The 26568-nt window shown below is 42.1% G+C and overlaps 1 protein-coding gene across 2 annotated transcripts in view; it reads right to left on the bottom strand.

Annotated features, from left to right (window-relative positions):
• Positions 1-25914, bottom strand: part of bmp1a (bone morphogenetic protein 1a) — a 39117-nt gene extending 13203 nt beyond the window's left edge. The window contains exons 1-8 of one of the 2 annotated variants that reach the window (XM_080433311.1): positions 25654-25914; positions 15813-15926; positions 13834-13953; positions 12512-12629; positions 11101-11279; positions 10512-10617; positions 4371-4495; positions 2252-2367 (exon numbers count right to left, since the gene is read on the bottom strand). In XM_080433311.1, the coding sequence (XP_080289437.1) occupies positions 2252-2367; positions 4371-4495; positions 10512-10617; positions 11101-11279; positions 12512-12629; positions 13834-13953; positions 15813-15926; positions 25654-25798 (1023 nt within the window). In that variant the 5' untranslated portion in view covers positions 25799-25914. The remainder of the gene's footprint in view (positions 1-2251; positions 2368-4370; positions 4496-10511; positions 10618-11100; positions 11280-12511; positions 12630-13833; positions 13954-15812; positions 15927-25653) is intronic. The other variant, XM_080433312.1, reaches the window with a different exon arrangement.
• Between the last annotated feature and the right edge of the window lie 654 nt (positions 25915-26568).

The following is a 26568-nucleotide window of genomic DNA, read 5'->3' as shown; positions in this document are numbered from 1 at the left end:
CCAGAGGCTGCTTAAGTTTGTAGAGAACTCAAGTGTGGCTGCAAAGCTGAGCCCTTCTGTTCGAGAAAGTGTAGATGCCGGGATGCTGGGTTAACTTGCAGAGCATTATGCCAATGTGCTGGTAATTGCGAAATGGCACACATGAATACATGTAGTTACTAAACACTAATCACAAGAAAACAGTAATGATCAAGAAGAAAATACATGAGAAGATAGAGTGTAAAACAAGCAAGAAGATGTAGAGTGCAAAATAAATAAGATGCAGAGAGTAAAATAAGAATATGCAGAGTAAGATAAGATGCAGAGTAAAATAAATGAGAATATGCAGAGAGTTAGATAAATACAGAAGATTCAAAGAGTACAATAAAAAAATTATGCAGAAAGTAAAATAAATAAGTGATGTAGAAATGAAAACAGAAGGTAGACTACAAAATACGGCAAGTTATGCACTGCATAACCTGTCGTATTGAGTCTGCATAATATGCAGACTGCCATGGTCAACTGTTTAAACAGCCATTTAGAATTTCTTCAACATGGTCCCTTCCTAAAAAGTTTAATAAACAAGCAAACAAATAAATAACCCCTTCTAGGATATATTAAGAAGCACTCAATGTACGTACCGAATTATACACTTTTATGACGTCCCCTTATGTTTTCTTTTGTGTCAACTGCTTTTAGGCGGTCACTTCCTGTTTAAAACCTTTTTGGGCACCCCTTGTAGGATGCGTTCAGATCACCCAAGGGACATTTGTACCACATTTCATGCTTTTATGAGATTCTGTAGGTATCTTGCATCATCTTTCAACACTGTAGGCGGCCATTTTCAATTTAGTCAATAACTCACTTCCTGTTTCAGATTATTTTTGGCACCCCTTCTAGGATGTGTTAGGATGACCCAAGGGACATATGTGCCAAATTGTATACTTTTTGGAGATTCTATAGGCTTTTTGAGTCAATCGCCAACACTGTAGGCGGCCATTTTCAATTTAGTCAATAACTCACTTCCTGTTGAAGACTTTTTTGGGCACCCCTTCTAGGATGTCTTAGGATGACCCAAGGGACATGTGTGACACATTTTATACTTTTTGGAGATTCTTTAGTTGTCTTTTGAGTCAATCGACAACACTAGGCGGCCATTTTCAATTTGGTCAATAACTCACTTCCTGTTTCAGATTTTTTTGGGCTCCCCTTCTAGGATGTCTTAGGATGACCCAAAGGACATGTGTGCCACATTTTATGCTTTTTGGAGATTATTTTGGTGTCTTTTGAGTCAACGGTCAACAGTTTAGGTGGCCATTTTGGATTTTGTCCATAACTCACTTCCTGTTTAAGATTTTTTTGGGCACCCCTTCTAGGATGTTTTAGGATGACCCAAGGGACATCTGTATAAAATTTCATGCTTTTATCCGCCGCGTAACGATTTTTCACTTAGTACCCCCTACTATATGAAAGACGTCAAACAGCCGTGAAGCATCTGTGTCATTTTAGATTTTAGCTATATGCAACATAACGTTTTTCAGAAAACTCGTAGGTTTTAGAACAGCGGTTTAGAACAGTGTTTTTTAGGATTTAGAACAGCGGTTTAGAACAGTGGTTCTAAACCACTGTTCTGGCCATTCAAAATTATTCAAAAAAACACTTTTTTCTAAAATGTTCAAAAATAGCAGATATTCAAGCTGCAAATCTTCTATTATGGGGTCCCTGGCACAAAACATTTTCAGATGGGGGTCCGTGGCCAAATATATATCAATCTGGGGTCCTTGTAGCACGAAAAAGAACTACTGATTTAGAAGGCATTTGTAGAATTGGCCACAGGTCTTAAAGGGGAAATCCACCCATTTTCAATATTTAACTATGTCATTAATATAGCATAAAGGAGTTGTGTGGAAATAAGAAAAAAATTTAAAAAAAATTAACATTGCAAAAAAATTTAACATTGCAAAAAAATTAACATTGCAAATTACACCATGATGAGTCATCACAGTGTAATTTGCAATGTTAATTTTTTTGCAATGTTATTTTTTTTTGCAATGTTAATTTTTTTTTTAATTTTTTCTTATTTCCACACAACTCCTTTATGCTATATTAATGACATAGTTAAATATTGAAAATGGGTGGATTTCCCCTTTAATGGGGTTAAGGAAGTTGGGGTAAGGCAGAATCAACCAGTGGAAGGACACAGCAATGCTCGCTGGTAGAAGTTGTCTCAAGTCAGTAACTCAGACATTTTCCATTTACTCATGCATCATACCTTTTCCCCCGGCGTGACCGATATCCTCCAGATGCAGTGCATGTAGGCTGAGTATCCATTGGGGAAGCCAGGGGAGGAGAAGTTCCCGCTGCTGTCCTGCAGACTGTCCCCACATCCTATCCAGACACACACACACACACACACACACACACACACACACACACGGAGAGAATATATATCAAGCTTGCTTGAGCTCTGAGCATATTGAAATGCCAATTAGCTTCTGCCTGAAAACATCGCCATTGAATCCAGCTGTACAGACAAACGGCTCTGAAGTGGATCCCTTGACACCTCGCAGCAAGGGCATGATGCTTGATGGGTGGAATTAAAACACGGAGTGTGAAGTAAGGGGCAACTCTTTCATGTTCAAAGGCACATCTGCTGGTAATATTCACACCCCCCTTCCAGATGATTGTCACACAAAAGAATAGAAAGCATAAGAAATATCCTCTGAAAGTAGAGCTGGCACACTATAAATAACCCAGTCCTCTGGGACACCCATGATGCATTATATACGTGATGCTGCCAGTTAAACCCCCCTCAGGATGACTGGGAAAAACCAACTGTGCTTATAGGACTTATTTCAAACAGTACACATGGCCTCAGGGCAAAGGATCCCCCAGCAGGCTTGAGGGAGGCCAATACCCAGCAGGAGAGAGATTTACTTTATAACGGCAGCGATACAGAAAGAGATTAGAAGATAGGAAATGTACCCTGGGTTGTTTGTCATGGGAACTAGACACAGATTATTACCTCTGTGCTTCCTTTACCCTGCTCTGCTCCAGTGGGTGTTTGAAAAACATTCCCCCCCCCCTAACTGTTTACGTTTCTGTCTCCCTTGAGGTCAGTGTGTATGCGTTTTAAAAACGAGACAAAGTATGAGCCACAAGTTCTGTCTAATAATAATAATAACGCTTAGCAGAGATCTGGTGATACTAAACCATTAACAAGCTCTTTGGCACTCTGAGGGCGATGACAAACGCTCCGAAGAATGCTGTGTGAATGGGAGATCCGTGGCTCTTTAAGGATTTTTTTTCTTCTTCCAAGAACACGTGGAGAGACTCAGTAACTCATCCCCCACACTGTGCGCCACATCATCCACTCTGCTTTTCCTTCAAGAGAGCAAGATTGTCACAGGGCTGTGCTCTCACCACAGACGTATATTTATAAAGCCCCGCCAACAGGAGTCATTTATGGTTCCGACTTCCACTTCTACGGTAAAACCACACTGGGCCAGTCCAGCCTCTGGTCACCATCACCATGTTTGTACATTGAGCCTTAATGTGGAGCTGACAGCTCATCTATCCTAGCCTGAACTACAATTAAGTCTGTGACATCAGATGTGTTTAGCAGATGGCTATTCCAATGCATGTCTGTTAACCCATTAAGGCCTGAGTCCGATTCTTAAAATGTTTTCTAAATCCTAACAGTTTTTTTAAAGAAATTAAAAAAATATTTTTTTCACGATTTTTCAAAAATAGCAGATCTACAAGCTCATAGCGCGGCACTTGGTGCCGCGCTATGAGCTTGTATATCTGCTATTTTTGAATAGCCAATGAAGTCTAAAGTGACACAGATGCGTTCCAGGTATCAGTGGGGTTAATGCTATAAATTTGCACTTTATTTCGAATGCCTGTTTTGAACAAGCGCATTGAATCTTCTCTCACATCTTTGTGAGCATAAACACAGAGAACCAACTAGGAAAAAAGTCAGAGCTGTATAACTCTCTTTAGGGTGTTGGTCATACAGTTTACATTGCAAATGTCCTGACCTGGGGACACAACAACAGCGTGTGTTGAGCAGCCATTTTAGTTATTGTCTTCTAGAGGCCAGCTGTTCTTTTGCCTCTATCTGGGAAAGACTGATGACAAACTTCCTGTCCTCTGGTAGTGTTTACACTCCTCCTGGCTCGGTCGTCTCAGAAACCGTAGCCAGGGAGCCACACCACATCAATGGTAGATGCTTGGCTATTTCTACACAATGTAAACTACATCTGGGGTAAGGCAGGGACTGCTTCTTCAGGCTCTTTCCCTGAGCAATATGTTGCACATGCATGCCAAATAATAGCAAGACAAGAGAGTAAAACCACAAGAGACAGACTTTGGCATTTTGGTCTTACTGGAGCACTTGTAGAGTTTGCGTGCCTGTGAGATATCCCCCTTGCTTAGTCTGGTTCTCTGGCCAATGGGTGGTCGCACACCATTGACATCATAGCGTGGCAGGATGGTGTCCAGGAAGATGCCTCTGCAAGACAGGAAAACAGACATGTATTAGCACAAAAACCATATGGTGCATATATGGTCCTACCCATAAACTCATATATGGTCCTACCCATAAACATGTTCTGTCATTAAAGAAGTGGCTCATCATCATTCATCTGTTAAAAGTTCAACATTATCAAGGGCTTAAAGAGTGGATGCTGACGGCTATGAATGCATCTAGCAGTTCTGTTGATGTGAGCTTGGCTGTTGGCCCGTGAAGTCAGTTCTAAAAAGTGCTACCTCTGGACACAGAGGAGAGGCCAGGACTCAGGAGAACACGGTCTCATATTTACTTCAGATCAGCATTATTAGTCCTGACCACAGGGGCAGGGCTCCAAGTATGGCATTGTCGTCCATTCAACACTTTGGTCCCCCACAAGATATTGATTCGATTGGATGGATTGCCATGGCATTTGCGGAGCACCCTCATGCTCCCCAGAGGATGAACCCTAACCACTTGAGTGACCTCATTTACTTTACTGTAGTACAATATGTAGTACGATATAGATATCTCAAAATCTAATGGATGGATTGCCATTGTTTGTCCAGTACTGTGGTCCTAAAACAAGATAACACAAAAACGACCTCTAGGAGATGCTAATGGGGTTTTTAGACTGTTAGTCTTGTTTAATTTACAGGGGTCTTGTTTAATTTACAGGGGGATGGTTGCTGGTTGCCTTTCAGTTGTATGAATGTTTTCCTCGGAGACCAGGGGTCACAGAGGCCATTTCTGAGGTTAATGCTGACATCACACTTTCACACACACGTGTGCCCCACCGATGGGAGCACAGCTAAGCCCTTCCCCACAAATACTGAAAGGAAATCAAACTACATTACATGGAGCTTTGAAGGTGGGGAGGGGAAAAGCAGCCACATTCATTGTTCAAATTCAACACTCAAAATAACAACTGCAAGTACGGAGTACTGAATAGTTGATGTGGAAAGTACATTTTCATGCAACTGTCTCACTTAACACTTTACTAGTTTATCATCTCCTCCCTTTCTGTAGTCATTGGTGAGCAATGGCCCAGCTCCCTGGCCGTTCCCATGGTGACATGCCTATCAACTGCAGGCATGTGCAAACAGCGCAGCCTGAGCTAACAGTTCAGCCTCTGCTGCCTGTACGTCCGTCTGTCCGCTTCCAGGAGCCCGTATGCTGGCTGCCGGTGAACAACGCCACTTCAGCCGGTGTCAGAGCAGACAAAGGCCACATTGGCAGGTCTTTATTTGAGTTGGCTCTGCTCCATGCACCGGGCCTGAAAAATGTCTCCAGAGCCAGGGGGCGGGGGTGGAGGGTTAAAGCTGTCGGTCGGGTAACACACCCAAGACAAAAAGCTTTAGGATCAGCATTGCTTGTCCCCAGGAGACACATCAAAACATGAGGGCAAGCCATGAAATCATCCTAACAACACCCTCGACAGGAGGGAAAGACCCTGGCAGAGACCCTGGCTTCCCACGGTGATTTACAGTAAAACACTGAGCAGACACAATGACTAATAATGGGCCGACAAAGGAAGACACTGGTACAGGTAAACCAGCCAATAAACGCTCGGGAAATGTGCTCTGCATAGCTAACCCATAGAATGACTTGTGAAAAGCTAACTGGAGCCCCTTGTCTCCAGTAGTTCTCTGAAACACAATTACATTCTAATCTCTAACTAAGTTTAGAGAGTTTTATTAATCACGACAAATTTAAGCTACGAACAGGACAATGGCGACAGTCACTGACTTGAAATGAAAACAAAGTGTTAGTTCACAGACCAGAGCAGTGTGTAGAACAACAACATATGAGTTTAAGTTCCATACTGTACACCAGGGGTTTTCAACTGATTGTGAACCTGGGACCACCACCCTGACTAAGAATCAACCTGGGGACCACTGTTGTGTTGGGTGGGGATATGGACTAAGATGTGCTTTGGTAACACTTTCTATGCATCCCATGTCTACATCCAATAGTCCACGGACTAATAGTGGTCCATGGCATAATTAGGCCTGCAGGTGGTCCATGGGAAAATGTTTAAAAATGTAAATAGAATAAAATACCTTTTTAAAATGTATTAAAATAATATTTAATAAGTCCATCAAATATAGGAATTTTTTGAATTAATAGGCGTGGTGTGGGAGAAAAAGCTTGCAATTAAATGACTGTTAAGGGCTTGATTTAGCCCAGGCATTATTTAACTGAAATATGTGAGTGGTCCAGAGCAACAAAAAAAAAGGTTGAGAACCACTGATGAATTCCTACCCCACGGCTACCCTTATTCCATTCTCTTACTTTATCCAACCTTCCACTAAACTCATGTTTTGTATCTTGTGTATGAGTGAGTAGACAAATGTGATTATATGGGCACTTTCCCTAATAATGACGACTCAATCAGGTAATCACGTACACTTCCCCTTCTTGAGATTTTCTGTTCCCAGTAACTGACAACATTGACGCATCATCATAGATCATTTAGTGCACTGTTCCATGGAAGAAAATATTCACTTTCACAATTACTAGGCTAAATGCATGGTCAGGGACCACATACAATACCTTCACGGACCACCAGTGGTCCACGGACCACCTGTTGAAAACCCCTGCTGTACACCAATACTTAAAAGCAGTTATATGGTACTGTCTCAGGTACATTGACTGAGTGAAATCTAATACGAAAGCAAGGGTCCAACCCAAAATACCTTTTATTTTATCTAACAAAGTAACCATTATTCAGGTCTCCAAGTCACTCCCCGAGGTCTCATTATCACAGATGAAAATACTGTGACTTTAGTTTGTTATCGTGGATAATGTTGTGTTCTCTATGCTTGCCCTCACATTGGTTTTTGACCAATACCAAAATATGTCTCTTACCTGTCACTCTTCACTAACGATTCATCATAAATGCAGGCAAAAATACAAATATTTCTTAAAAAACATACCAATTCCATCATGTGCACAGCACATTCTTGGAAACACAGAGCCAGACAGACATTTCTGTACATTGGCCTACACCCAGGCACAGCCGCCAGTCAGACAAAGATTCTCTCTCTTCTTCCCAGAATTTGGTTGCCACAAGCAAGTATGGCAGTTGATTTACGAAGAGGCCCATATACACTGGGAGAGCAATGGAGGACATGGAAGAGTGCACAGTGACAGACGGGGGGTAGAACAAAAGGAAAGCCAACAGCTGTTTCTCATATCACACTGAGGTAGTTATGATCACGATCGCCGCTCACCTCTCTTCTCCTCTCACTTGCGTGTGCCCAGGGCTCGCGTTACACTCATACTAGCATGATGGGTGTCAAAACCACTTCTGCTATCGTAGGAACATTACATGGTTGGAACAGCTGAATCATCCAGCTGTTAAAATGTTCCCCCATTTGTTTGTCTAAGACATTTTATAATAGAATTGTATGATTCTTAGATCATGCAAAACTGAAGTCAAAACATGCTCATCGCAGCAATATTCAGAAATCACTAAATATAAGACATTCCAATAATAACTGGAAAGGTTATGAAGAATCCTGTGTTAGGAGTGATGCTTTATGCAATTACTACATGACTCATAAGATTGGCTTTGCCACAGTCCAGCTGGTGAACGACACTCCAGATGAACTGCGGCCTTGAAATGAGACGAGGCTGGTATACCCCAGACTGACATAACACTGTGGCAGGTTCATGCCTCCACCAAACACTGTGACACATTGTGTGTCTCTTGCTGAATGACAGCGCAACATCTGGAAAGGCTTCCTGCGGCATCAAACGAGGAGCTGAAGATAGAAATGAGGTCAGCTGGCACTCAGGGACACTCTGGCACACTGGAGTGTCATTAAGTCAATGGCACACCCTCGGCTTTCATTTTCAAAAGCCAGGAAGACACTCCTCAGTCATGTGAATTATGAATAGGAGTGCTTGAAATTTATTCCAGTGGCTACATTGATTGCTCTTTAAGAAATGTTTATTTGGTGAGAAAGATGGATATTTGAGCCTGAACAGGCCGTGTGTGGATTTGTCTCAACAACAACAAGAACATTTAAACAGTTTACTTGCATCAGCCTGAGCGGATCTTTTGCAATCCAGATGCTCGTGGTTGTTTATCTGTGGTATCTTCTGTGGTACAAAGCATACCACCCAAAACAAGTCTAATCTGTTTTAGGGTCTTTTTCTTTTTTCTTTTTCAATTTAGTCGTTATGCCAATTTCTAAATTCCACGCAGACACTTGTGTAGTCTTGTCACTGCTGACCCCACATGCCTTCTCCGATACACAAGGAATTGCCTGCCAGTGAGGAGCTTCACCTGGAGGACGTAGCATGTGCGAAGGAACACCCCATTCACAGTTCTACACCAAACTGTTGGAGCCGCTGGTGCAGCGACAAAGAATGCCCTCCCTGCCCCGGCTTCCAACCCCCTGAGCGCCCTTATAGACGTTTTTCCCCAAACCGAAAGGACAAGAAAATTGGCAGAACTTTCATTTTCTGTGCATTATACTGTAGGCTACATATGAATTTTCATTCTCTCTCTCTCGCTCAAGCCTTCAAGGTGATCATTAAGTGTTGACCTGAATTGTGCTCACAGGGGAGTCAACCTTCTGGGGTATGGTATACATTATAACACCTGGGAACCATGAAGCTTTGCGGCAAACATCTAATAAACAGTTATGCACGACCCTTCCGACAAGCGCTGCTCTACCCAAATTGTGTGTTTTTGTCTTTTTACTGAGCGAAAAGTGTTGAGCGACAGAGTAAAAATTTGCCTTATTAAGCATGTACAGAGGTCTGGGATCTTGGATGGATCACGCTGCTAACGATCAAAGCCTCTTCAAAGGGCCTTTTGGAGTATAATGAGGCCGTTCACGGTATGAGACGAGGCCATTTACAAGGAACTTCACAGGCCTATGAATGTGGCATGCTTACGCCTCATTTACACTTGGTTGCGAATTGTGTTGCTCAAAATAACAGATCTACAAGCTCACAAAGCGTCACAGCATGAAATCAGGCATCAGATACAGCTAGTCCAGTATTGCTGGCTAACTCAACCCCAGGATTGATGGGAGTGCTTTACAGGGCCTGATGCTGCTGCTACACCAGCGGGATCCAAACAGGACTGCCTTAATTGGAACGGCCTGCGGGTGGGAGCTAGCTTATGGCAGATAAACACTTTAAACTACGCCTTCCAAAACACTGCCATCAGCCTTCTAAGAAACTAGTGTGCACTTTAATGAGTTTACTGAATAAATCACTAAAAAGTTCAATTGAAACTGAATTTGAGTGTACAGAAATGTTGATTGTTTTAAACATTATAGACCTAGTAAGAACACCGATTATGTTGGAATTACTATCATCACAGTGCATTAAAAGCAACTGTTACAGGGAATATTACAAAAGACACCGTTTTTTGCTGCATTTACAGAATAAGAAACGTTGAACATAGAAGATTTCAGATAAAAGAGAATTGGATCCAGCTTATTGGGCCCCCGAGTGGAAATGCTCAATTCAAACGTATACATCAAATCTAATGACTATTATTTCAGGCACCCAAGTGTTTATATTTTTTGACCTGGCTTGGTAATGCCTCTGCCAGGACAGGCAATGTACTCCTGTCCAAATAATACACACATCACATCAGCATTGCCGCTACAAAGTAGGTTATCCCACAATGTAACTACAGACTATCAAAGGAGTTAAAAGATTACAACAAAAACATAGTTGCATAAGACATTGAGGGAGGGGAAGGTACTGACATGCTCACTGGTTTCTTGAATGAGATTTGTCAAGAAAACAGCAGAGAAACCTGCACCACTTAGTTTTAACTAAAACATGAGTAGGTGCTTAGTTTTCCACTGATTTAACAGATGTATACATCTGGACCAGTATGACAGTGATTTGTCCCAGAACATTGTAAATGAGAAGACACACTATGGGTCAAAAGTACAGTGGACTGGGAAACAGTTCACTCTGAGCTGGGCTACAATTGATTTTCATGTGCATCGTGCATGGAGAACTTGGCATTGGCTCATACCTGGAGAATGTATTCCTGGCATAGTGCATGATACTGTCAAAGTCATAGACCTCTCCCAAAGAGTCCACCTCCCCTGGCTCCATCTTCAGAAAGTTATACTCCTGTCCTGTGAAAAGAAAAAACATATCCGAAATATGAAACAAACTCGTGAATGAAACTTGACTCATGTCAAAGGTGAATAAAATAATAATCATACAAACTGTACAATGAGGCTACAGATACTTTGGTGTGTCATTCGTACTTGGAAGATGCATTTGTTACTTGATTTTTATACCTCTAAGGACAGAAAAGTTTTTTTGAGTTTTAACAATCTACTGGCGAGTGGAGACTTAAGACAAATATATAAAAGTCAATATTATGGCAAGTTATGTTTAGATTTAGGTCACAAGTAATTTAGCAATCTGTGGCTTGGACAGGATTCCATGAGCATAAGATGAGTGTGTAGCCTGCAGGTGTGTTTTTCTGTGGTTTCGTCTGCCTTAGCCTTACTTCCCCAGGAGTTATTTATGTTTGTTTTTTATCAAATTTGTCTCAAATGGGAACGTCTCCATTAGTTCTGTGGGTTCTGACACAAGGCCAATGCTTATACCTGGTTGAATGTTGTCCCGGATAATGCTGACATGTTCATCCCGATCGGGCCGCGTATGTTCGTGCCAGAAGCCAATCACGTGACCCAACTCGTGCACTACGATGCCAAACTTGTCGCAGTTTTTCCCAATGGATATTGCCTGGGGGCCTCCTCCTCTGCGACCTACATAAGAACAGCACCTATGGACCCACAGACACACAATAAACACAAACATACACACACAAATACAACGGTTAGCCGGGTCAGCGTCTAACGGAAACATCTTTTCCACCAACATGCCAGTGGAAACCACAGAGGGTGGCCAAACCAGGAAGGAACGTCTGCCCTGGTTCTAGAAAGCATGCAGTGTCTGCTATTACTGCTAACATGCACTTCAATATTTCAAAAACACACTCTACTGGGAACAACATCATTGCAACAACCTCCGTAGTGTTTCGCAGGACAGCCAGCCAGATGAGGTGCCCCCTCTCTCACACTCACACACACACACACACACACCCCAAAGCTGGCTGACTTCAGGGCTCCATCCCAGCGTGACATGAAAGGTTCAGTGTGGGAGTCTGGTGGACGGGTGCACACACATCGCGCCCCCATGGGCCAGCCAGCCGCTCTCTCTAATTACTGTGCGCCCAGGCAGCCTCTCCTGAGACACGCCTTGAACTTTGCACAGGACAGATGGGGGTCTGCTGAATATGCAGCAGAGCCAAGCATTCCCACTGCTAACCGCTGCCGCCTGAGTGGATAATGTCATCCCTGTTACTCTAGAGGCCAGTTACCAGCAGGCTAAAAATGGTTATCAACATTTTGGCCGGGGGGGGAAATGGTTCTTGGTAAGGGTTCATGTGCCATATTTGCCTTCTGACACACCGCTTGGGTTCAGCGTCACATACGGTCAAGCAGGAACTGCATGACGCCACAACAGTTGTGACGGGATGTGTCTGAATGTCTTAAGTTATAACACATCTGGCCTGAGCCATTTTGCTCATATTTCATACTCGGGAGGGGGGGTGGGGGGTGAAAGCCCACACCAACAGGGTGAATTTGGCGGCCAATAGAAATAAGGAAGGAGCAAATGACTGTGTAGAAGTTGAGGAGGGCACTCCCTTGGGTGCTGTTCTGCACACCACGTGTATGACATACGTGTGCAGTCACTGAGGTTAGAAGGATGACCAAGCACACGGAAACATTCTTGTCCACTGAATGGCCATCTCTCTTAGGGCCGGTAGGGGGGTTGAAATAACAACTCACGCTCAGACTGCGGACAGAGGGGATGAGCAAATACGGAAGGCTGCCGAGTGGGAGGCAAGGAAAAGTACTTATGCGGTAAATCATTAGTTGCGGTACTGCGGATATGGAATGGTCAGCAGAGGCCGACTTCCTTCCTGAAGGAGCCCCACCCCCACGGACTCACCCACATGGTCGGTAGGTGAACACAATGTAGCTCTCCTCCTGCATCCTCTCAACGAATGTCACACAGGTGTGCTTCTCCCAGTGGCGCATGGCCTGCCGGAATATTGCCCGCTGACTGCCTGAAAAGAGAACAGCAGGGGTGAGATCAGTGAAGCCGACAACCAGCCACAGGAGAGATGTATATGAAGCAACTGTAGAGCGAACCTGACAGCTGGCAACAGCTGTCAGGTTTGTCCTTTAGGGAAAGGACAAGAAATTTGTCCTTTAAGAAAAGACCCAATACGGTATTTTGTTGAACATATAATTTAGGGTTATAGGGTTTCTTTCACAAACCATTACAGACAAACAATTCTATTACAGTTGTAATACGCAGCAAATACAGTTCAAGAAAGAATGTATATGTTGTCTAGTGTTAGAGCTGAGTCAATCACCTGCAAAATAAAACCATGTCTCCCCTAATAGTTTCTATTTTTGATGGCGGGGCTACCTCTTTGTTTAAGTCTGTATCATTTACTGGGCCTTTACCGAAATGTCATATCCTAAACTTAACCAAGAAAATAATTATTTCATGTTGAGGATTGCTACTGTTGAGATGTAAACTAATGCAAAACATATGTGTTATGTATTCTCTTGGCAAAGCTCTGAAATCACAGCGCAACTCCATGCACACGCATAGCTGTACATTCTTTGCGAGAAGTAGTACCTGCATCGCTATAGCCTGATTTATACTTAATCATACACAGTGGTGGAAAAAGTACTACATTTCTTTACTTAAGTAAAAGTATCAATACTGCAATGTAGAAATACTCTGTTACAAGTAAAAGTCCGGAATTCAAAATTTACATGAGTAAGAGTACAAAAGTATTGGTATCAAAATGCACTTAAAGTACCAAAAGTAGAAAATACTCATTATGCAGAATATCCCATTTCACAAGTTTTCAAATGTATAAAAATCTTTTGAAAATAGCAGATCTACAAGCTCGATGCGACGCATTGTGAGCTTGTAGATCAGCTATTTTCAAATGCCGAAATGTATATAGGGTTGAAATGGTTAATGTAGGTTTTGTAATAATAATCAAAACTAGTAACTAAAGCTTTAAAATAATTGTAGTGGAGTAAAAGTACAATATTTGCCTCTGAGATGTAGTGGAGTAGAAGTAAAAGTATAGAAAATTGGAAATACTCCAGTAAAGTAAAAGTACCTCAAAATGTTATTTAATTTCAGTACTTGAGTAAATGTACTCAAGTTACTTTACACCACTGATGATACGACGGCGTCGCACATCGAAAATAGCCGATCTACAAGCTCACATATTCACTTACCACTGAAGTTCCCACTGATGACATATGGAATGACGCCTTCTGGCCACACCCGCTCTGGTCTGGAGGTTGCAGCCCTTTTCCTGCGGCGAGCTCCTTGCCGGTTTTGACTATATTGTGACCCTGTCATTCACATCAAGCAAACATACAGTTAGGGATGGGACTATAATCGTTATTATCGTAATAAATAAAAAAAACACTCACAATAATCGTATTGTGGAGATTTTCATTTTTCGTAAAATTGTCCTCCGTCACACAGTAGGGTTAATTAAAGCTGCAAATTCAGTACCACTTAAACCCTCTATATCTATAAAGCGGACCTGTAAAGAGCGCATTTGGTACGCTATTATTTCACTCTACACAAATCGATTTGCCAAAAATAGCAGATCTACAAGCTCACAACGCGTTGCATTGCAATTTTTGGCGAACAATTTTTGGCTTTTTAATTGTTTGCTTGCTGTATTATACAAGCTTAAGTTAACAATACACCCGATTTTATACTTCGTTGTACAATGGTGGTGTGCGGAAAAAGTAGCCGATCTACAAGCTCGAAGCAGGTCGTGAACTTGCAGATATGCAATTTTCGCGGGGGAAGATTTATAATAATAAATGTGTGGACATTTATGAAAATGTTAGGGATTCCAGGTTGAAAGTGGTTAATGAACATTCAGGGCACAGCACAGCAGTGCTAACATTTTAATTTGCTGAAATAGGCCCTGCTTGAATTTCAGTCTGCCAGTCGAAATGAGAAACCAGGCAATATCAATTACCAAATGCACACATGCACGCACTGAAGGATACCTTATGTAACGACTTGATCATAATCGTTTTCAGAAAGACAAAACCCTAATTGAAAACAAAGTAGGTCTTCTGTTGCACAACAATGAAATTGACACCTCTGCACAATGAGCTTAAATGGCCAAATTGAGTCACTGACGCTACTACACATGTGCATGTGCACTTGCAATACCCCCCCCCCCCCCCGCCCCCCCCCCCACACACACAACAAATAATACCATCTTGCAATTGCCCCCCAAAACAATATTTCCTATGTGCAATATGGATATAGCAAACGTTTCGGTCCTGGGACCTTCGTCAGTGCTAAGTGACTTAAGTAGTAACTTAACTTAGCACTGACGAAGGTCCCAGGACCGAAATGTTTGCTTTTTAATTCACTTTGAGCACAGAGCACTTAATGAGCATGTAAAATAAAGAAAAGATTTTTTCTTGAAGTCTCTCTAAGGAGATTTCCTTAAATATTTTTTGCAGTGAGCGAGTCTTGTTTTGCCAGTTTTCCTCTCTATATTTTTGAGACCACCGCACCTGCAGCCAACCGTTACCAAAGGACAAAGAAAGGCGCAACAGTTTACCCTGTTCTATGTGCAATATGAAAAGGTGGACATCTTGCTCTTGTGTCATACTGGGGTGGGTGGTGTTGGTGGGGGTCCCCACATCCTGTCCCCACATCCTGTGGCTAAGTGGCCACAATGTGAATTGTCAACTGATGGACATGTACAAACTTGATCTTTCATGCTCACTATACTTAAAGAGAAGCATGCTGTCTGTGATATTTGACAGCTGTTGTCTAAAGACTAAAGACCGTTTTTATTTGCACAATCAAAACACCCAGCAATTACTGACCAATGTGAACTCTGATACAAGCGTACCGAAAGCTGTGCAAGGTCTGTTACATTGTCATTCTGCAAGCCGGCATAAACATTTAGAGAGCTGATGATGAACACAAAGCTTGTTTTTAACAGGTGGTGCTGCCAACCCTCAGCTGGGCCTGATCCACCCTCCTAGTGCTCAGTAGTTTTTGTAATGAGCTACAGTGCATCTTTACTGGTAGATATAAATCCTCCTTGCATAATTGCTCCCAGCATGAAAGATTACTGAAGCAATACAGATTTCTAATGAGCATGACTTTAAATCATTGTTTGTATTGTGTAACATTTTTACTTGAATTGTTCCAACTTAGTTACCTGTGTCTGTGTGATTAACAATGGTGACGGTTCTCAGGGCCATGTCTATTATCCGGTCCACCTTAAACATGCGTAGATCCTCCTCATCCAGAGCAATGTCTCCCAGAAAGGCAACTGAAACATACAAACAAAAGGCAGTGTCAGACAAATTTAAGGCATCCCCGCATGGGTTTGCACAGTCCAGTAGCCTCAAGCTTTTCCTGCCCGACTGAGTAGCCTGCATATTCAAAAGCAATGGTGAAAGACAGACAGACATTCAAAAGCAATGGTGAAAGACAGACAGACAGACACACAGACACACAGACACACACACACACACACACACACACACACACACACACACACACACACACACACACCCCGCGTACTCAAAGAGCAACACGCAGACTTATGAAATAGCAGTTATGCGATCTCTTCGATAACATAAATGCCGTCTATGGCTCCAATAAAAGCTATGGGGTGGATATATAAATGTAAGACATGTGATGGGGGTCATGCAAAAAATTCATGAAACATGAGAACGGAGAGAACACGAACTGAGAAATAGGATTATAGTCGTAATATAAATTCAGCTAAATTCGGGCCAGATGTTTCTTAAACAATAAAATCCATACTCTGTGCCCTAATGTCCCTGCGTAGTTTAAGACAGCCATCACATCTGATATAGCGAGACACTGACATTGCTTCAATACTGTATATGGGGCACCTTGAACAAGTAATAGCTCTTTAATGAGGCCAAGGAGAAGGAAAAATAACCAAACAGTCACACTTTATGAGGAATGTGCTTTATGGGATTCCTTGCTAAATGCCCTATTTCTGTATCGGTTAAAAGCTGGGAGTCCTCTCTGCAGAGACAGGGCGCTCTGTTTTACAAGCTTTTAACACCAACACGTTTCCAGAATTTACTGCCGGTCTTGTATGCAGGAGTGAGGGGGGGTGTGCAGAGGGGGAGAGGAGAGGATTGGAGAGGCACTGGACCTCTTGTCTGAACAGGAGATGAGGACTGTCCTTTGCCCACAGTAGAACACTGAATAGGGAAGTACAGAGAAAATGACTAGTGACTACCCTCTCTAATTGCGTGTGCGTGCGTGTGTGCGTGCGTGCGTGTGTGTGCATGCGTGTGTGTGATGGGAGGGACTACTCATGGATAGAAATCCTGGGGACCAGTAAACTCTAGACTGGAAGCAAGTGATTTACTGTGGTTCTGGAGTAAAGGCTCTATTTGTCCAAAGTTTCAGCGTCCAAATCTACTGCAGCACACCACTGAAGCAAGCAGATTGCGCAACGGCTTATAAGGATCACAGAAAAGTAGAATATAAATAAATAAAGTAGTTCCTTTTTATATAGTATAATAGATTATAATACGGTTTGTGAGGACTGAGCTTTTTTGCTTTTAAAAAGGCAACAAAAACATCCCAGACAATAGAGTAGTCTCTTATGCCCTAGTCTCTTCTGACAGGGGTGCGAGAGAGGAGAGAGAGGGGGGTTGAGCACAATAAAAAAAGGGGAAAAAAGCTTAACATTTGGCTAGCATTCCAATTTACCAGAGAAGCATTATAGAAAAAATCTGGAGCTGGCTGTGTCCATTTTTACATTTATCTGAGTTCAATTAACGCTGTGTGCCGTGGATGCAGCCCTGGTCTCCCCACTAGCAAGACTGCAGGTCATGGAGGGCATGTTGCAATGAGGCTGTGTTTAGGATAAAAGCTAATTTAAACCAGATTTATACTTCGATGTGCGGCGGTGTCATGCCAAAAATAGTCGCTCTACAAGCTCACAACGCGTCACGAACATGTGTGAGCTGGTTGTGGGCTTGTAGCTCCACTATTTTGTCATCACGTGACACCGTGTTAGGGCAGCGAATAATTAAAGCATTATGCTTTTGTGAAAAATCGTCATGTTAAATCATGTATTTTCAAAGGAGGGGGAAAAAAAGTTTACGACATGTCACACGACACCCAAGCATTAATTAGGCTTTGGAGGATAATGACAGCAATAAGAAAAGGTGTGGATCACTGCCTACAAGCCAGGGCATGCACAGAGGACAGTTTTAAATTCCACAGAGGTCAAAGGGATGCTCTAATATGCACTCACAGAAACACTAATTCACTGAAACCAAAATCCCTGTAATGCAAAGCAGACTTTTTCATAATCAACCCCTTATACTGACAGTAATTTCCAGAATCTACAGTGATGGCTGATGGGTGAGAGCCTCCAGATGTCTGTGCATGTGATGGATAAGCCTACAGTCTGTCCTCTCTCTTTCTGTCTTTTATACTCACATTCCTATTTGATTCCAAGAACTCGCTGAGCACTGTAAAGCGGAAAAACACGCAGGACTTCAGGCCATCAGTTCTGAGCCAATGTCAAAGATATTTAGTGCAATTGTAAGATTGCAGGAGTGCACACATATTGAAATGCAAATACTAATAACCAAATATACATAAATATATAATATTCATTTTAAGCATTTTGAGGATTAGAACCAAAATCCTTGCATAAGTTATTTGCTAAACAATTCCATAGAATTCTGCACGGACTATATTTGACAGACAAAGATGGGGGGGAAAGGCATTAAGGCAATGAATGAATTGTTGTCCATGATTGCTACACATTACTCCCTGGTACGCCAATATTAACAGCCATGGCCATACAACAAGGTACAGGCTTGAACCCTAACCCCATGGATGTCCATGGAGGGGAGGATGTGTAACACGCTGCCCATGGCTGAGTCCCAGTCATCCACAAACCATGCTGGAGACTGAGCGGTTAATCCGAAGCGCCATTGTTCCCAGACAACAGTGGGGATTGAAGTGAGCAAATGCATGGCCTGGGCAGTGGCATTAGGACTTGTTTCCCCTGGGCACAGCGGTTGTCCTGGAGACGCTGTTGCAGGTTTATGGAAAGGCTCACAGGGATTGTGAATTAATCCCCTTGTCTCCTGGCTTTAATTATCCACAGACATGGGGTCTTAGGAATCTTTTGTACACAACAGTGGGCTGGGCTTGAGGACAGGCTAAAGGCAGTTGGAGAGAAAGGTGATAAACTCATCTAGATTAAAATAATAGGGTAAATAATAGGGTACACAACTACACATCGAAAAACAAGGGTGGTAGATTAAAGCCCAGTGAGTGTGGCAGATGGCAAGAGATCACAGCAGACAGAGCACTGTGCTGGATCTCTGTCCAGCAATAGTCATTACCTAAATTGCGACAGCTGCAAACACTGATACAGATAAACACTGAACAGTCTGGTAATATTCACTTTGTGGGTGATATCAGACAGCTACCATTCCAGATTAAAGGTTTGACAGGCATATGATTCAGAAACATCTCTCTATAGAGATTAAATCATAAACGTGCACAGGCACACACACGCCCAGCAAACTGTCTTGGCCTGTGCAGTGCATGTATGTTATGTTATGTTCCATAAACGTGTATGGGCAAACTGGACAGATGAAAGAGACCTTTGACATAGTGTTTGTTTGATTGCATGCCCATCCCCCATTGCGGAAGATAATATCATTTTTTAGATAATCTTAACCGTCGTAATCTGTCTCTCATCGCAGACTACCCCCCCCCCACCACCATCAATAAGCCTGTCCAGTCAGATTACACAGGAGATCTCAATCAAATTAAGCCATTGCTCTGTGCAACGCTCGTGCCATGGCCTCTGCAATGTCAAACACACACTAGTACTATGCCATTTATATTCTTGATCCCTCCCGTGAATAGCACACTACTGAATCAGACCCTGAAATCCTGCACTAACATCAATACTAAGATCATATAGACACACAGAGTGTGGCCTATATTTAGAAGGCCACGTCCGGGGAGAGACCACAGTAAGAAACCTCAGTGTCCTTGTGGAGAAGTTGGACTGTCTTTACCCATGCTAAACACCCTGTGATGAAGGCAAAGACAATCCCAGGCAATATGTAAGACTTGTGCATCACAAAGCCATGGCACCGCCTTTCACAGTCAGTGTTTGGTAACAAACGCTGCATTCGAATTTCAATGGAGGCCAATAGTGTATTGCGTTAAGGTGATTACCATCTGATGACAGTGTAACACTTTCAGGTTTCATTCTGTACCAGCCCTTTATGCCAAGATGCTGGCTACAGTGGGGCCATTGTCTGCCCCCCCCACCCCCGACATGGCATCAAACTGCGGCAGACAAGCAAAGGCAATGTAAATGTTGAGGTACGTAGTGTGTATGAAAAATTCCTACAGCAAGGAATGATGTGATAAGGCTAGTTGTCCTGTAAATATAGCCCCTCTCTCCGGAAACAAAAACCAAGAACAACAGCTGTTATTCTTCAACAAATGCACACCCTGACATTTCCAAACACTACAATTTGAGCCCAAGGCAAGAGAGAGAAAAGTCATCTTATCTGCTCATTTCAAAGGTAACCAAGGTATAATTAGGACAGCGGTTCCAATACAGCTTCAAGCTAAAGCCTTTAGATTCAAGGGATTATTTTCCAATAAAAAAAGGCTGCAGTCTCATCAGCCTCAGCTGAGATCAAGACGAAATTGCTGCCACCGCAGTTGAGCTTCAATCTTTTTGGTACAATGAAGATGGCTTTAACTGGAAAGCACACAGCAAGAGACCTCTCTCCCCTTTAACATTTCACACTTCATCAAGCCCATTAGCAGATAGGATTGCAAAGCTCAACCCTGACACTGATTACTGAACACCTAATGCCAGTTAGGCACTACTAATGACTCATCAACTTGTCAGCCATTTGTCTTTTGTTTAACGTCAATAATTCAATGCAGGCTTTAGCTTCATGGCTCTAAAATAGTATGAACTATCAAACCCAGAATTTATATATATATATATATATATATATATATATATATATATATATATATATATATATATATATATATATATATATATATATATATATATATAGTACAGGTGAAAAACATACACCCACACAGTCTGCACAGTCCCAGTTTTTCATCCAAATGCAATGGCGCCATTTAGACAGTACTTACAAACAAGATAGTGGCTTATCTGATAAAAGAAAAGGGAAGGGTATTTGAGGATATATGTTGGGAAAGGTTTGGATAGAATTATAAATCATGACACCATCTTCAACCCTTAAAATGCTCCATAAATAATAGCTATAATTACCGTAAGAATTTACTGCAAGTGGAGGAAAAACAAAAAAAACTGTTTTGTTGTTTTAAGATGAATAGCAATGTAGTGGCAATGAATTATTCAGCAAAGCCAAACTGAGTGAATAACGAAAAGTACTGTTTAAGTAGTGTAATTGGGCATCTTCGCCCGAGTCATTTAAACGAGCTCTCCTGAAGCATTCGTCATTACTGGGGATCTGTCCCCACTCCCCAGACTTGGCATTAATGCAGTGTGAGATTAGTTACTACTTAGCCCTGTAAACAAACATTGTTCCAACTAATGGACCCAAAAGCATGCCAATAGACTGGCTCCTAGGCCACCTGAACCCTGCAGGGAGAGAAGCTGCAGGGGTCCTGTGATGTAAAAACACTCTTATGGTGTGGGCGTGGCTATGTGGCTTGAATTCCATGATAAAGGAAAGTGACTGCTTAAGTGTCGCTTAAATGCCCAACCCATGAATTCAACAGAGAACAGCCAACCCGTCACTTTTGAAAGGGAGCGTTGGAGAACGACTGTCACTCATTTTTAGCCATGCTGTTTTTAGCGACTGAAGTGAACAAACCCATATATATATATATATATATATATATATATATATATATATATATATATATATATATATATATATATATATATATATATACACAAATACAAGGTCTAAGTGTGTGCACAAGGAATCAGCTGACCACAAAAAGCTTTTTAAATCACTTTGACAATTTGAACAATCAAATTATGCATAGAATAGGTACACAGAATGCACAGTTGATTTATTTTGGCATACATCTATAATTTTACAAAGCTTATTTTAGCATCAACTGATTAACCTCAAAGAAGTATATTTCCATACCTATCTCTAATGTTACAATAATGACTGCCGAGTGTAGTTACAATGTATTAAGGCTTATAGGACAAAGTGGCCTTTTCTTTCAAATGAAATGTAACAAATCTACACAGCAGCTACATTTAGGCCTACTTTACTACATGGAATCAAAAACAAATCACAAAACATCCACATGAGACGAAGGAAAGGTTTTGCCTTTTTAAGTGAACAATTAATGTCATCCACTTGAAGGCTCCAAAGTCAAACGGCAGCAACAGCTTGGTGGTACTCCAGCTTCCAGACTTCAGAAGTTAAACTTCAAGACCTTCCAGTCTTCATAACTTCCAGTCATCCAAAAGATCTCTACCGTTCTACCCGCCATGATAAACACAATTGAGGACGAGGGCCTATAACTGGTGGCAGAACGGATGATTACAGACTCAGTGTGGACAGTATGCATTCCTCACAGGCTGTAAACAGACCACAGATAAACAGACAACCCCCGTCTGAATAGGCTGCACTCACCTCACCTGGGCTGCTATGGCGTGGAGTGGCTGGCCTGCCCTGCACCGTCCAGCGGTACTCTCCCTTGGCATGAAGTGAATGACCTACAGTCTGTGTGAAGTGCTCGAGTCAGTCAGAGGAGAGAAACCCAGAGGCCCAGGGAGTCAAGAAAACCGGCACTTGCATAAGAGAGGACAGGAGGTTCGCTTCAGGTTGCCTTGCTAACCTCGCCCTCCCTGCAGCGGAAACCTCTGGCTGAAGCCGCGGCGGCGGCAGCAAAGGATCTCACATGCAGGGCAAAGCAAGCCAGAGTCTCCAAAGTTTAAACCACTGCAGCTTTATTACTATGGCAACACTGGGCAGTAAAGATGGGTAACATTGTCATTGCAAGAGTCTTAAGCAGATTAAGATGACTGCCTCATAAATAAATGCAAAACTACATGTCAAGTCAGTTTCTGCTCTCATGGAAATATATCATTCCAACAGAGCAGACAATGAGCGTGACTGGCTCTCATACATTTTTCATATAGAAAATGAGTGGATCTGATCCCAGTGGGTTGTTAGAGTCTTAAATGACTTCCTGGGATGCTGCCAAGGTTGGAGCTTTGTGCACTAAGGAATTTTCCATTGGGTAACTGTCTGTACCGTAATGTAGAATGCATTACTTCAATACTATTGAAGCACTAATTTCTGTCAGTACACTTGTGTGTGTGGTGTAATTATGAGTTACAATTTAAGCCCCTGTAAATTAGATATAATTGTGGGGGGAAACCACTGGCTAATCCCAATGATGAGAACTGATATATAGCCTAGTATTTATGGTAAGAATTAAAATCTCTTTAATCTAAATCTCCCTGAATCAAATGTCAGAAATAAAAAGGGATTCTACTGCAGTCAATTAGTCAACTTGAACTCATCGACCAGCAGGTAGGCCTGTTTGTTGGGTAAGATCTCATCTCAACAATACTCACAATATGCATCGGCTCACTATATCAAATTATCAAATGGAAAGTTTACATTTAAAAAGGTGTTGACTGACTTATTCAGGTAAGTGTTCCACAAAGGGCAATAGCCATGAAAGAGTTCTGCAGTTCAGTCTTCACAATTTACCAATGTGTTCAAAACTTTCACAGCACTTTCCTGAACGGAAGCAGGATGGCAGAAAATGCTGACCTTGAGGGCAGCAGACAGATCAAATAGACTCAATGCAGCAATGTACTTGGAGAAAAGGAAACGAAAATCGATATACTATGCGTTTGCGCCAAGCAAAGATATTTCAGAAACCCTATACCAGTACCAGGGTCTATTTGTCACATATTTATTTCATGGTATGCACATACCTAATCGAGTGAATGGTGATGGCATGATAGAGTAGTGTGTGAGTGGGTCACTTGAGTGTGTGTGGCTGAGTAAATGAGTGAGTGAGTGAGTGAGTGAGTGAGTGAGTGAGTGAGTGAGTGACTCAGTGTGAATGAATGAGTGTGTGAATAGAGTACAGTAAGTGGATGGGTAAGTGTGAGAATAGGAGTCATGAGTGAGTGAGTGAGCGTGAGAGAGAGAGAGAAAGGGACAAGAGACCTTGAGCACTGTGCAATTTAGTAAAAGCAGAAGAGCAGGTGGGTGTTGGGAGATCGACGATGTGAGGGTCATGAGTGGTAGTTGTATTTGTGACCGTCTCTCCCAGCCTACTGTCTTCACAAGCGTGCATAAAAATCAACCATAAACAATATTGCTCTCTATTAAAATGATACTTTAACTATGATTATAGGGTGAATGAGTTGCCATTCAAATCTTAAACAACCCTGAAGGGGGAGCGGGGGAGTGGTGAATCACTATGCCTCAACAGAATAAGGATGAGAAAAACACTTAGCGTATACACTCTGACATCATGTCATCTTCAGTGTGTACTTCTGGCAGAGGTATCCAATCCTAACAAGTGCCCACGGACTGCATCACTGTCCATTTAGACATACAAGTTGCGCAAAACAATTTGGCACAACAACTGACATGACTAATGATATGACAACCTCTAGCAGGATCTTACTCATGCACACGACGCATGAAGTAAAGAGCAAAGACAACACAGGAAGTAACCTCTTCACTTTGTTTGCATGCAAAGGGCACGATTCATATCTCCAGTTGGAGTTCTGTACTGTTTACATGAAACCACAACATTTTGTGAAGTTGCACAATCTTTATGTTGAGCAAATGCACTGGCGGATGCATTCACCCTGCCTGTCTCCAGTGTAGATATGATGGAGCCAGATCAAAGTGGAGAGCAGAGCACTGAGAGTTGTCTTTATTTAATAAAGTATCAACTCATAAAATCTGAAGCAGAAACGTCAGAAGAGGAACGAGGAGACAGAAATGCCAAATCAGTAAGCACGTCCAGGACTTTAGAGGTCATTTTGACCGAAGCCAGCTCTCTCTAGTTGTAACCTGAATACTTTCACCAGATGGAAAACACAATCTGTTCAAATTCCCCATGGGGATTTGGCAAGACAGTGAGATCACAGCAAAAACTCCAGATTTAAGTGACAAGATAGATATGCTTTGGCCAACTGATGGAGGACTAGGTGGGCAAACAATAAAGGCTGCTGGCTGCAACTTTGTCACATTAATTGAAATAATAAATTAAGTTTTAGTGCACAGCAGACAATAAGAAGACAATATTTGTGCTAGTTTAGGCTTTTCAGCAAACACACTGACCTAAAGACAACAATCCAGGAGTGCTCTGTGCATATAATGTCCAGGCTTTGTACACTCTTCCCCTCCTCCACTTTGTTTTAGTGGTCGTGTGAACAGCCGGTTAGGGTGAAAAAAGGCAGACTATTCATGCACTGACAAAACCAGGTAGATGGGAATTGGGAACCCAAAAATCTCAAAAATAGTTATAAATAAGTTGCAAATTGTGTGTTTAATAAAAAGTGTAATATCATCAACATCTGCGGTTGTAAAATAATGCAAATCTGATAACCAGCAATGCCCACAATTTGCTGAAACCGTAGGAAAAAACTTTTTGATGCAAAAAAAAAAAAAGAAAAGAAAAGAACTTCTGTGTTTTGGAAATTTCCCCAGATTTCTGTCTTTCTTTCTACCCCCAATTCTTATTATCGTGTGCACTATTCTAGTTGTGTTATTCGCAGCAACTCAATGAGAACATCAACTGTAGGCTATATAAACTGTGGCACTGGGGGAAATAAATGCACATGATGTTCTTTAAAAGGCTTTAAAAACTAAACTCACTACTGTCATGTTCTGAAGCGGATCCCTGGCTGATCTCCTCAAGCTTCCAAACACAGAAGCAATTCGTAGCGAGCTGTACCTCCACATAAACAAGGTAAAAATAGCGTTTCAAAGGCTTACCAGCTTTACAGGGATCCTTGTAGTCGATCACATCTGATGTGGCAGAGGGTTCCACATAGTAGCTTGGTTCAATTGCCTCCAGGTCGATTGCCAACGTCACGGAAAGACAGGATAGAAGAACCAAACATCTCGCTGTGAGATCCATGATTCTAGTGGTTCTACAACGAAAGACGAGGCATAGAGGTAAAGAAAAAGAGGGACGGGGGAGACTGGGAGAGGGACAGAAGGAAAGAGACTGAGGGAGAGAGTGAGTGAGGGAGAGAGAGAAAATGGGAGGTTTTGGGGGAAATGAGATCTCTCCGGAGGGCGGGTTTAGAATCAGCCTTTCCACAATGTCTTGATCCTGGGCAGTGATTCGCCCTTGTAGCCGTGCTGTGCTCCGGGCTACTAGTGCAGATTGCCTGCAAACTTTGATGATAATGGCAGCTCCACGGGGCACAAATGCATGTCTTTTCTTGTTGATGGTTGGTGGTGGCCATGTGCATCATAGGGCACTGTTTCCCAAACACTGGGTTGAGACCCATTCGTGGGTCGCGGACAAATTTGTATGGCCACAAGCAAATATCCCTTTATTTGTTGTGTCCTGCATACATTTTGTTTCTATAATTATTATTTCAAAACATTTTTTTTTAAATCCAAAACATTTTCATGAATTAAAAACAAACTAAATCAAAGACATTCCATAAATTAGAAAATAAATATGAAGTAGTAAAAATAGCATTGTAGATCTGCTATTTTCACTACTTTGAGTCCCGGGGAGACGTCAAAATGTCTCTTTTGGGTCTTGAGCTAAAAAGTTTGGGAACCATGCTGTCATATGGGGCATAGACTGAAAAAGCACAAAAAACTAAACTAAAAAAGAAAGGAAAAAAACGTAAAATGATACTTGCAAATGAAAATGTTTATACTTTGTAT

Source organism: Gymnoscopelus braueri (genome assembly GCF_963280865.1).
Source record: "Gymnoscopelus braueri genome assembly, chromosome: 7".
NCBI lineage: Eukaryota > Metazoa > Chordata > Actinopteri > Myctophiformes > Myctophidae > Gymnoscopelus > Gymnoscopelus braueri.
Note: the sequence above shows the minus strand (reverse complement) of the source record. Positions and strands in the feature narration are given on the sequence as shown.